Source organism: Podarcis tiliguerta (genome assembly GCF_965153285.1).
Source record: "Podarcis tiliguerta genome assembly, chromosome: 16".
In the NCBI taxonomy this organism is placed as follows: Eukaryota; Metazoa; Chordata; class Lepidosauria; order Squamata; family Lacertidae; genus Podarcis; species Podarcis tiliguerta.
Window position 1 is genome coordinate 19486825 of NC_139549.1, and position 12130 is coordinate 19498954.

Below are 12130 nucleotides of genomic sequence, written 5' to 3' on the forward strand. Positions count from 1 at the left end.
CAGGGCAGGAATGTAGTTTTATAAAGGCAGGTTCCATATTTGCCAGAGGAAAAGGGGTGGAGTGGAGAAATTTGCAATGATATTCTGGGCAGGAAAGCTCTGAGAGACAGGGGGAGACGCAGAGCAAAACAGCTTAGGGACTTTTGCCCTTACCGAAGAGGCATGAGTTTAGGGGGAAAGTTTCAAAAGAAATACACAGAAAATTATGGGGAGCTTTCTTCTTCTTCTTCTTCTTCAAAAAGTGAGGGGAGCTCCTGCCTTTCGTACCTGGATGACAGACAAAAATTCACTAGGTGAAGCTCTCCTCATAATTGTGCATCTGCTGTCTTCCAATTAGTAAAAAGAAATGGTGGCTCCTCTCTTCCTAGGAAGAGAAGTTGGGCGAATGAATACAGTACTGGAAAACGAAACCATTCCGCTTATCGACTTGGGGCATGAAGTGGGGGTGTGGGAGGAGTACCAGTCTGTTCGCAGCGGGGAACTGGGAGGGGGGGGAGAGCTGTGCAACCGCTGCAATGTGGGGAGGGGGTGGAGCTTGCCGTGGGAAACGCTTGCAAGCCGCGAAGTGGGCGGTGGGTGGAGCCCCCTCCCCGGCGCCCCCGCCTTGCCCCGGCTGGGGGTCTTACCGTCGCACTTGCTTGGCGGGCTGGGCCCGCTCCCCTGCCCTTGGCTGCGCCGCCCGCTCAGCTGGCTTCCTCTTCCGCGGCCTGGAGGCGGAGGCTCCTCCACGCGGCCCAGCCTGCCTTGCCTGGGCAGCCGGGCTGTTCTGATCTCCTATGTCGGAGGAGACGGCAGCGGGCGCGGGGCCGGGGGGCTCCGGCTCGGGGCTCTGCTGGGCCTCGCTCTTCTCCTGCCTCAGCCTGGCCTGCTGCTATGTGGGCAGCCTCTACGTGTGGAAGAGCCACTTGCCCAGGTGAGTGGAGGACAGCCGAGATGCGCCCCCGTGGGGAAAAAAAGCCCCGCCGGGCCAGGCGCGCTGCGTCTTTCGCTCGCTCCGATCCCATCACCCACCCGCGAAGTCTTTGCTCGCAGGTTCCCTTGAAGCGTCTCGGCTCCCTCGAGGAGGGGGGGACCTTTCCCGCTCTTTGGGGGCTGGACGGGGAGGGGGTTGCCCGAAAACTCCACGGCCCGAACAGACGGGAGGCGAGTGCTCTAGGTGAGGCAGAAGTTGCTCTGAGAGTCAGTTGCAACATTTAATGCACTGGGAAAGATTGTAAAATGAGTGTGTGTGTCCCCCCCCCCCGCCCCCAGATCCGACGCTGCACTCCAAACGTGGGCGCTTAAGGTGGCCGGGCTTCTTTGAAGTCCGCGCTCAGCTATGAACGCCCGTCTGCAAGGGGTAGCAGGAACTTCTGGGAGTCAGTAGTGTCCAGGAGCCTTTGCTGGCTAGCCGGGCACCCCCCCCCTCGCACTATATAACTTTGCTTATATAATCGCTTTCTTCCTGGATTGAGACATGGGTCAGGCAAGAGTCTGTGGGTTTCTTTGCAAACTCTTCAAACGGGCAGGAAGCTCTGCGTTGAATGGGGAAGCCGTTGGGGGTTCCTATCCCAGGGTAAAAAAAATATGTAAGAAATAAACCCTGTGAATACTGTAGCTGTGCTCCTGCTGCAGTCTTGCCTTGTGGGGATTTGCATCTTTGCCGGGTGGGCAGCCTCAGCCAGGGCCTCTAGAGGTTCAGCTCTTGTAGCTTCTCCTGCTGGGCCTTTCTCCTTCCAGGGACCACCCAGCTGTCATCAAACGGAGGTTCACCAGCGTCCTCATTGTCTCCAGCCTCTCGCCCATCTTCATCTGGGCCTGGAAAGAGGTGACAGGCATTAAGGTGAGATCATGGCCGGGTCTGGAAAATGCCTGGCCAAAATAAGCAGGTGATTTCTGTCACTTCAAGCTTCTTTAATTAGTAAGGTCATTTATATGCCATCTTTTAAAATCCTAAAATCAAAACAATAAAGCATACAAAACGGTCAGCATTTAAAAGCCAGAGAATTTAAGACGCTGAAGGCACTAAAATGTTTTTAAATATCTGGGTATTTTTTGAAAAACCAAAACTTACCTGGTGCCTAAACGACTTGGGCGTGGGTTGCAGCACAGTAGATGCAAAGTAGAGCATCTACTTTGCATGCAAAAGGTTTTAGGTTCAATCCCTGGTATCTCCAGTTACTGAGCTGGATGTGGGCTGGTACCCTTTATGTGCACTCAGGTTGGTACAGGAGGAGGCTGTCCTCCAACTACTTGGGTCCTAAGCTGCTTAGGATTTCAGTGGGTGAGCACCAGCCTTTTGAATTGGGCCTGGAAACAAATAGGCAGCCAGTGACATTCTTTCGAAACTATTTTGGTGATCGGCATGATCAGTGCCATCCAAAACTCTGGCTGCTGCCTTCTCCCCTCGTTCCTGTTCCGATGCCTCTGCTGTGCCCCTGTACATTTTGGAACGATCGTTTGTATAGTAGTATGGGAGTGCCTCCATCACCACCACTTCTCAGGCATCTGAGACGTAGGATGGTATTGGAATGGTGTGACATTGTTTACAGTAAGGCTTTTTATACCGCTTGTAAAATGGAAACCATCTACCGTTGCCCTAATGGAAAAGAAAATTGTCCTGGGATTGTCAGTTATGTAAGAATGTCCGGATGTGTGTGGTGTCTGATTTTGGCACAATGTTAGAACTTTGCATTCAGGAAGGCACCATGCTATTTAGATCAGCCCTTTATTCAGAACCATGAGGGCTGCAACCTTAATTTATTTTTAAGGGAAGAACCATAGCTCTCTGGTAGATCACCTGCTTTGCATGCAGAAAGCCACAAGTTCAATCCCCTGATATTTCCATGCAGAAAGACCTGTTCTGAAACCCTGAGGAGCTGCTGCCAGTCACTGCAGGTGGCAGTGATCTGGATGAGCCAGTGGTCTGACTTGATACCCAGTGGCTTCCTGTATTCCTATGCCTCCAGTTGTGGCTTGGCTCGCTTGTGCAAGCCGTCATTTATTTCATAAAATTTATACACTGATTGATTATACAAACAAGCAAACCTCAAAGCGGTTTACGAAAAGATAATAGAATCAAGGAAAAAATACAATACGTTAAAACATACATGAAGTTAAAATACTAAACTGAGTTAAAATTCACACCGGCATTTCTAAGAGCCCGGGTAGGTTTGCCTGAACAATCATGTTTTTAGGTGGCGCCAAAAAGCTGTCATGAGCTATTTGTTATGTAAGCACCAGGACAGTGCCCCAGTGGGGAGCCCATATTTATTAGCGTGTATAAAGGATCCTAGGTTCAGTTTTTAGTATCTCCAGTTAAAGGAGCTCCAGTAGCCCGGGGCAGTCAGGGAAGACAGTCCTCAGCTGGGTAGACCTGTGGCGTGAATTGATGTCCGGTTCTGCTTCGTAACTTATATGCATTGTACCATTGCAAGCTATGGCAGATTATGGGGGGTGGGCGGTTTGTGCTTCCCCAGGGCTAATGAAGGCGTTTCCTCTTCTGCTCAGCCAGATGCAACCCTTCTTGCCCTGATGGGCTTCCGGCTTGAGGGCATTATACCAGCAACCGTGCTGCCTTTGCTGTTAACCATGGTAAGTGCAGCTCTTGATCAGCCAGCGCTTTGCTAGGATTTAGCAGGGCTCATTTACTCCCACATATTTAAGCCATTCTCCCTTCTGTGCTGGGTGAGGCCAGCGTAAAGGTAAAGGTAAAGGTACCCCTGCCCGTACGGGCCAGTCTTGACAGACTCTAGGGTTGTGCGCCCATCTCACTCAAGAGGCTGGGGGCCAGCGCTGTCTGGAGACACTTCCGGGTCACGTGGCCAGCGTGACAAGCTGCATCTGGCGAGCCAGAGCCGCACACGGAACGCCGTTTACCTTCCCACTAGTAAGCGGTCCCTATTTATCTACTTGCCCCCGGGGGTGCTTTCGAACTGCTAGGTTGGCAGGCGCTGGGACCGAGCAACGGGAACGCACCCCGCCGCGGGGATTCGAACCGCTGACCTTTCGATCGGCAAGCCCTAGGCGCTGAGGCTTTTACCCACAGCGCCACCCGCGTCCCACGAGGCCAGCGTAGGGAGCAATTAATATACATTTTACCTTTGTACAGCCTTACCCTTTACCCTAAGGTCCCACCGCAGGTTACGACATTAGGACGCAATATTGAAAGCAGTTTAAAGCAACTTGCAACCCCCCAAATAAGGTGGGTCCTAAAGATATACACCTCAAGTTTCAAAAGCCAGAGTAAAGAGGTTTAAAGGATAGCTCTGTTGGTAGAGCATGAGACTCTTAATCTCAGGGTCATGGGTTTGAGCCTTTTGTTGGGCAAAAGATTCCTGTGCTGCAGGGGGTTGGACTGGATGACTTCATGGTCCCTTCCAACTCTACAAAAATAGGACAAAGAACTTTTTTGATGGAGGGCAGTCTCCACTCAATGCACTTCATTTCAAGAAAGATGAAGCGGAAAGGCTGAAGAATAGTTACGGAGATTGGGATGGAATAGATTCTTGTTTATTCTGGAACAGGTGTACTAATCAAAATGTTTTGCCAGGAAAATGGTTCTGATCTTTTATACTTTTAGTTTATACCCTTTTTATTATACAAAATTTTGAATAATGATGTTGATTTGTAGCAATTTATACTAGTTTAAAACTTTTCAATAAAAAGATTTTAAAAAGGAGAAGGGGGGAAAGAAAACCCTCAATGGCACGCTGACCGATGTAGCTCTTCCATATTTACACACCGGGTGCAGAAAATGTAAGGGCTGATTTTTACATGTGCTGGTGAACGTGTTCTTTGCTCCTTCTCCCTCACCCCACAGGTCCTATTCCTTGGTCCTCTTATCCAGCTCTCGATGGACTGTCCTTGGGACCTGGTAGAAGGTTTGAAAGTTGCGTTTGGTAAGACCACGTAGATTGGCATGTGATGGCAGGGCTTGGAGAGCAACTGCGAGAGATTCTAGGAGTGGGGCTGGGGAACTTTTACAGGCCAGGGGCCACATTCCCTTCTGGAGAAGCTTCCAGGGGCCACATGCCAGGGTGGGCGAAGCCAGAGTAATGAATGTGAGCGTTACCCTTGTACAGGAGGCTAGTTTTTACACAAGCTTACCCACCCACCTGCCTCTGTCTTCTGTCCTGGCAAACAAGAAGCATTACCAGAGTTCATAGACACATTCCAGCCAGGCAAAAACACTGAATGGGTGGGGGACATGAAGCAGGTCTGGTAAGGGTTGCACCCTGAGGATCAGATAGACAGTAAAGGCCTGGAAGGCTGCATTCGGGCCTTGCTGTAGGGCGAAAAGCGAGTGTCTCCTTGTTTTCCCTCATGAGACTCTACTCTGAGTATGCAATGCGCTCATTTCAGGAAGCAAGCTTTTCATGCTGGCTGGAGTGATGGGAGTTGTAGTCCAAAGCAGCTGGAAGGCTCACAGGTTGGCAAAAGCTGGTTGATGGGATGTCATCCCAGTGCCTGCTTTTCCATGCCTCTGTGGAGTGTGTGCTTTAAGCCCCTGGCCAAGTGGTTATAATTGCCCTCCTTCTTGGACACCCATTGACAAAACACCCCCTTTTTTGTTGCTACTGCTGTGCCTTCTCAAGAGGAGGGGTGGGGTGTAAGTAACACTACTCCTCCTCGCCCCCCCAGACCCCAGCTTTTGGGTTCTCTGTCTGACTGACATGCGCTGGCTCCGCAACCAGGTCATTGCGCCCTTCACGGAGGAGCTGGTCTTCCGGGCCTGCATGCTGCCCATGCTCGTCCCTTGCACGGGATTGGGGCCTGCTGTCTTCACCTGCCCGCTGTTCTTCGGAGTCGGTGAGTGCTGTATTTCTCCCTGGCAATAGGAGACGGTTTCTTGAAGCTGCCCCAACCTTCACCTAATTGCCTGGACTTTCGAGTTCCTTCTTTTCACAAGGCTGACACATTTTTGTGGGCCTGAAACCAAGGATGGTGAACTTTTCAAGCTGTTTGGAGGTTACCAGACTCCATCTCCCATCATCACTTGCTGGCTGGGGCTGATGGGAGTTGTAGTCCAGTGAGGCCTGCAAAGCCACAGATTTCTCAGGGCTGAAACTGGAGCATTTGTACTACAGAAAGTTTTGGGGCACTTCCTTCCTACTCTTTCTGCAGTTTCTTAAATTTATTTTTTTATCATTCCCTGCATATTCTAAATTAACTTCACTGATTCTTTTATTCAGCTACTTTAATTTTTTACTCTTATGAAACTGCAGGTTATTTCAACAATTCTGCCAATGCCCTTGTCTGTTTAAAACTCCCCTCTGAAGAAAGGTTGCAGCGTTTGTGCCTTTTTAGTTTAGAGAAAAGGCAAGTAAGAGGCAACGTGATAGGAATTTATAAAATTACGTATGGCATATTGAGAGCAGACAGAGAAAAACATCCCACTTTCATGACACTAGAACTCATGGGCACCCTCTGAATCTGAACGTTGGGAGATTCAGGGCAGACAAAAGAAAGTATTTCATGCATCTCAGATTTAAACTATGGAACTCAATCCCACAGGAGGCAGTGGTGAACACCAAGTTGGATGCCTTTAAAAGAGGATGAGATGAATTCACAGAGGAGAAGTAGCTATCAGTGGCTAAAACATAGCCACAGTGGCTTTGCTGCGCCTCCATTGTGAATCCAAATCACTGGGAATCACAGGACAGGGAGTGCTCTTGGGCTCAGGTCTGGCTTTGGGGATTTGCACAGGCATCTAGTCGGCCACTGTGAAAACAGGATGCTGGACTGATGCAACGGGCTCTTCTAACGTCGTGGGAAGAACCTTGGCATTTTGCAGGGAGATGATGTGGGGAGGGAGAAGGCCATTCAGAAGGCTTCTCTGTCACATGTGCTGAGATGCGTCTTTGTTTTCTAGCTCACTTTCACCATGTCATTGAGCAGCTACGGTTTCGCCAAGGAAGCACAGCCAGCATCTTCCTCTCAGCAGGTATGGATTGGGCAGTCCCTTGTTTTCCTCACCATCAGAAGCCAAGAGGGTGGTGGGACATTGGCCACAGGGTCCTTTTGATATATATACATACATATACGGCAGTGTTACCATTTTGGGAGGAGGTGTCGGCTGAGTGACAGAGCGCGCACTTTGCACCCAGAGGTTCAATCCGCAGCCCCGATTCCTGGCACGTTCCTTTGGAGGAATCAGGTGGTCCCGTCTCTGCTGGAGGGCCAGGGGAGCTGCTGCCTCTCAGAGTACAGTCGTACCTTGGAAGTCGAATGGAATCCATTCCAGAAGTCCATTCGCCTTCCAAAACATTTGAAAACCAAAGTGATTAATTAATTTTATAATGAATGATTTTAAAGTGTTGTCTGTGCTGTTTTACTGTTGTTAGCCGCCCTGAGCCCGGCTTCGGCTGGGGAGGGCGGGATATAAATAAAATTTATTATTATTATTATTATTATTATTCGAAGCTCCTGCATCCAATCAGAAGCCACGGAAGCACCGTCAGACGTTCAGCTTCCAAAAATAGTTCGCAAACCGGAACACTCAATTCTGGGTTTGTGGCATTCGGAAGCCAAAACGCTTGACAACTAAGATGTTTGAAAACCAAGGTACGACTGTACAGGGCTAGATGGACAAAAGGGTCTGACCTGGGCTAAGGAATTTGATTGTTTGTTCTGCACAAATGTAGAGATTGGCGTTTAGCTCAGACTGAAAGGTGTAGATGGCGTTGGCTAAGCAATGTGGTTTGTAAGCCAATTTCATTATGTGGTGTATCACTGTGTGGGCAACTTGCTCATCCAGAAGATGCTGCCTGAAAAAAGGATTCTCTCCCCAGCCCCCTACCACCCCCTTCTCACCCCTCCGCCAGCTTCTGACAGACTGTTTCCTCCCTTTGCAGTGTTCCAGTTTTCATACACAGCTGTTTTCGGAACATATACAGCCTTTATCTTCATCCGGACAGGTAGGTGGGGAAAGTGAACAAGGGAATTGCACCAGTTGGGGTGGGGTTTAGGAATGAGAAGGTGCTGCCTATGTTAATGGGGATCCCCCTGTCCCTCTCCTGCTCAGTTGCTCCCCAAGGAAGCAGCTGGCAATCACATTATGCATGTGAGAGAGTTTGAGTATCTCGGATACCAAAACCAAATGGTTAACGGCACCAAAACTGGGCCACGGAGAATCAAGGGGTGGGAAGTATCTGCATGTATTGGGTGAGTTCCGGTGGGTGCAGCAGTACTGAAAGAGAGAAGGCTTAAAAAACAGCTCAATGGGGACTGAATTTTTTCAGTGCAGTTTACAGGGGCTGCACAATGCTGAGTGTCAGCCAGAGGAGGAAAGCCCAAAGAGGTGGAGGCACAAGAGAATGTGAAATGATGCCTGTTGTGATGCAGGCCCTTCCCTTAGGGCACCCCTGATGTGGTGCAGGAATGAATGTCAGAGAGGCACTCCCCTTGGCCACGAATCTTTCAGTGACTGCTGTCTTTCACCCTAACCTGCCTTTACCAGGTTGTCCTAAGGAGAGGTGGTGTGGAAGCAGAGGGCAGGATTAATAAATAGCCTAAAATCAGTGTGTACTGCTGCTTCTTTTTACTTTAGAACACTGGTTTTCCCCTGATAGGCAGATTTAAGCAGATATTATGAGCAATTCAGATTTCTTACGGCATTAAGGTACCCTATAGGTTAATTGAATATTCAGTCTCTGTGTGTGTGGTGAAAGGAATTAGGATGTCTTCAGAAAGAACTCTTAGCCTAAGCCATTTCTGTTGCAACTCCACATGAGTTTTCTCTTCAGCCCATAAGGACTAGGGACTTAGGATTTTAAATGGTCTCTGCTGGAGGCACCCTGCTCAGCCCCTCCTCCTCCCTCTCCCACAGGGCACCTCATTGGGCCTGTGCTCTGCCACTCCTTCTGCAACTACGTCGGGTTCCCTGCTGTCGGCGCAGCCCTGGACCACCCGCAGCGCTGCCTGGTCGTCTTCTTCTACCTGCTGGGAGTGATCCTCTTCCTCCTCCTCCTGCACCCCATGACGGATCCCGCTTTCTTTGGCCACCTGCCCATCTGCTCCCTCTCCAGACTGACTTCGCACACCAGCAGCCTCGGCAGCTTCTCCCTCTGCTCTTGACACCTGCCTGGGACCTTCTCCCAATCTCCCCACACCCCTTGCACCCTTGCGTCCACAGTGGCACACAGCGCTGACGCTGTACACTTGCGCCGGTTTTGAGGTGGCTTTCTCCTCATGGCCCCCACCCCTACCCTCCTCGTCCTCTTCTGCAGTTGTCATGGGGAGAGTGGGAAAAGCCATTCCCTGAAACCCGTTTGCGGTGGAAACGTAGCTGTGCCTGCGTTCTTGCACACATCTCCGCCTGAGCCAGCCAGCCCTTTTTATAGACCCCTGGGGGGGCCTTCTTTTCCTCCGGGCCCCAAAGAGCTCTATTTTTTATTATTAAAGGACTTTAACGAGGCCCTGTTGGTGTTTTAATTGTGGCTGAGGTTTGAAGGTGGCCTGTCCTTCTGCTGTTCCGCTTGGTTATAGACTTGGCGCTTGCGTTTTATTCAGGGCTGGGAGCAGTGGGTGCTTGGCGAAGGGGCAGAGCTTGCTGAGTCTCTGTTGGTTCCGTCAGAGGGTGGGCCACAAGTACTTGTGACCAGGCAACAACTTCATTGGATGTCAAGGGGATGGGGAGGCCGACCTTCCAGGTGTTGGGAGATTCCATCTCCCGTCATCCCTAAGCCTTGGCCACATTGACTGGGACTGGGAGTTTGACAACAGCTGTTCTCCCATCAAGCTCTATCCCAGATGCAGTTCTCTGCTGAAAACAAAGGGAGGAGTGTTTTGCTTCCGGAAAGTAGGGGCTTTTGCCCCAGTCTGCCCAGAAGGTAGCTGGAGCAGAAGAGATGCAAGTTTTTAGCATCACAGTCTCTGCTGGACTGATGGAGCCCTGCTCTGCCACACAACTTGGAAGGAGCACAGTACGAGAATATGTTTCTTCCAGGGACATTTGGACATGCAATATGATCATGGCAGTGACCTCACATGCCTCCACCAGTGGCCTTGCACGTGACAGTATCCTATTGTACGCTATTGCAGGCTCATCTGGCCCACGTTCAGAGTGAGGAAGCTTCACGTTGCTGTTAAGGCTGGTGTGGGGGGGAGCCTGTGGCCTCCAGGCGTTTGTGGGACTACAAGCCCAAAGCTGCCATTTGCACCAGAGGATGAAAAAAACATTCCAAAGGTGCTGAGCTCCCACCCACCCCTCCCCAAGCTCCTATAAGAACCAGGGTCGATTTTATAGAACTGTGTGTATATTTTTTCTGTCTCTGGATGTGGTTAAACACGATCCATGGTGTGTTGTGGGTGGGGGATAGCTAGAGAATGAACTGTATATAAAGCAGCAATAGGACACCCTGAACTTCACACTCTGTGGCTCCTAGAAGCTGTCAGCATGCAGCAGCGGCCTCCCCCTGGGAAACTGCTTTGGCTGGCTGGCTGTACCTGGTGAAGATAGCCGATGAGTCTCAAACCCTCAATGAGCTAGGGACTGCCCCTGCGTGCAAAGACAGGCTCTGGTGGATTGAGCAGACAAGACCAATGGTGGATTCAACAGTCAAGAAGGTGGTTTCTGCATGTGCTGTAGAGAGAAGTGAGGGGCAGATTGGGCTCGTCAACTTGGGAAGGTAGCCCATCTAGGAGAAGATAAACTCTGATCCTAAACCTCCACTGTCTTGTGGGATAGCTTTGGGAGAAGAAAAGGCTAAAGAGTAAACCCCACACAAATCCAGAGTGGAGTCTCAAAGACAGTTGGATGGCACCTTGTATGCCTCCTTCCTGCAACCAAGTTGGAGCCAGATGTATTGCTCTGCCTTTCTTTGGACCACATCAGCAAGGCCAAGGGGGGGGGGGACTTTTATGGGCAGCCAGGACCTCCATATGCACTGTCCAGGCTTGCGCTCCAGGGAGGTCACTTTGGTGCTGCTAATGCAGCCATTTGACTTCATCCATGGAGGTCCACTCCGTTATCTCTTGAGACAATAGACCAATTGTCCTCCAGATGCTTATTTGAATTTGTTTTTGCTTAACAGCTTCCATCATCGCTGGCCATGTGGCTGGGGCTGATGGAAGCTGCTGCCCAACAACATCTGCAGGGCTACAGGTTCCCCATCCTTGGCTCCCCATCTATTCCTACACAAAGGTCTAGCCTTTCCCTCTCCTGTACATGCCATTCCATATACTCGTCCAAGTGCAACAGGGTGGGGTAAAAAAAAGACTTCCATGCTGGGTGGGCCTCCAGTGGGCGCAGTTTATTGGTACAGCATTCCTTCCAAGCCAGCCCTCCCCTGCCTCCTCTGGTACCCGCCTCCTTCCCAGTCCCAGCATAAATCCCAGGAGATGCACTTGGTGGTGGCCCGTCTGGTCAAACGGTGGCCCTCTAGGTCAGCAAAAACACTTGCCTCTCCTGTGGGGGTGGGCCAGGGGAAAGAGGGGGGTTCTGGGGAAGAGGGAAGGGAATGCGTGGGACAGAGGGGGAATGTGTGCAACTAGCTCAGCAGCAAAGAACAGACACGACAGCTTCTACAAAGGGGGAGGGGGAACCTTGAGAGACTGTTTCCTCGCCAAAACCACCCTGGATCCACCAGCTGCAGCATGTGGGTGGAAGTGGGGGGAATCTCAGCCTCTTGCCCAGCAGTGGGGGAAGATATTTGGTGGTGGTGGTGGGGTTGGTAGCGGTAGTGCCCTCCCCTCTTCCATGGTGGGCACAAGGCTCTCGATGGCACCAGTTCCCCACAAGCGAGTGTGTGGGGAGTCGCTCTGCTCCCACGTGCTTTTTTTTGTTTCTGGTGAGATGGGGGTAGGTGGGCAGGGTGGGACGGGGAGCAGAGAGATCACAGGTCGCTCTCTCCGTACAGGGCGCTGGAGAAGGAGACATAGTCCAAAGCGCCGGACACAGCGTCAGCTCCTGTGTACTTCGTCATCCTGCTGATGCAATATTCGGCCTGCTCTGGTGGCAGCTCCCGACGTAGCTCTTCTATCGTGATGTAGTTCTGCAGCAGGGAGGAGGATCAAACAAGGAGGAACAGCATGTTACTCAAAAGACCAAGAGTGAGGCATCTCAGGCTTGGGGGCCAAATGTGGCCCTCCAAGATCCCTATCTGTTTCCCCAGACTACACATCCTTAGCCATATTTTATTTCCATTGA

At 50.9% G+C, this 12130-nt stretch overlaps 2 protein-coding genes across 3 annotated transcripts in view; one reads left to right on the forward strand and one right to left on the reverse strand.

The window, feature by feature from the left end:
• Window positions 1-714: 714 nt before the first annotated feature.
• On the forward strand, window positions 715-9397 carry RCE1 (Ras converting CAAX endopeptidase 1). Its single transcript, XM_083417490.1, has 8 exons — window positions 715-913; window positions 1720-1822; window positions 3490-3573; window positions 4802-4880; window positions 5623-5790; window positions 6854-6925; window positions 7836-7898; window positions 8810-9397. Exons 1-8 carry the CDS (start codon window positions 777-779, stop codon window positions 9055-9057), a joined length of 954 nt encoding a protein of 317 aa, XP_083273616.1. The 5' UTR covers window positions 715-776; the 3' UTR covers window positions 9058-9397.
• Window positions 9398-11209: 1812 nt separating this feature from the next.
• The window catches only part of ACTN3 (actinin alpha 3), a 42413-nt gene continuing 41492 nt past the window's right edge, over window positions 11210-12130 (reverse strand). Inside the window, exon 21 of one of the 2 annotated variants that reach the window (XM_083417451.1) lies at window positions 11210-11975. In XM_083417451.1, coding sequence (XP_083273577.1) covers window positions 11817-11975 — 159 coding nt within the window. In that variant the 3' untranslated portion in view covers window positions 11210-11816. Of the gene's footprint in view, window positions 12080-12130 lie in introns of both variants that reach the window. The other variant, XM_083417452.1, reaches the window with a different exon arrangement.

Excerpts from the sequence above, each read along its gene's own strand:
- RCE1 (XM_083417490.1), top strand. The coding sequence starts at position 777 with ATGTCGGAGGAGACGGCAGCGGGCGCGGGGCCGGGGGGCTCCGGCTCG. Across the intron at positions 914-1,719 it reads TGGAAGAGCCACTTGCCCAG|GGACCACCCAGCTGTCATCA; the intron begins GTGAGTGGAGGA and ends TTCTCCTTCCAG. Across the intron at positions 6,926-7,835 it reads CAGCATCTTCCTCTCAGCAG|TGTTCCAGTTTTCATACACA; the intron begins GTATGGATTGGG and ends CTCCCTTTGCAG.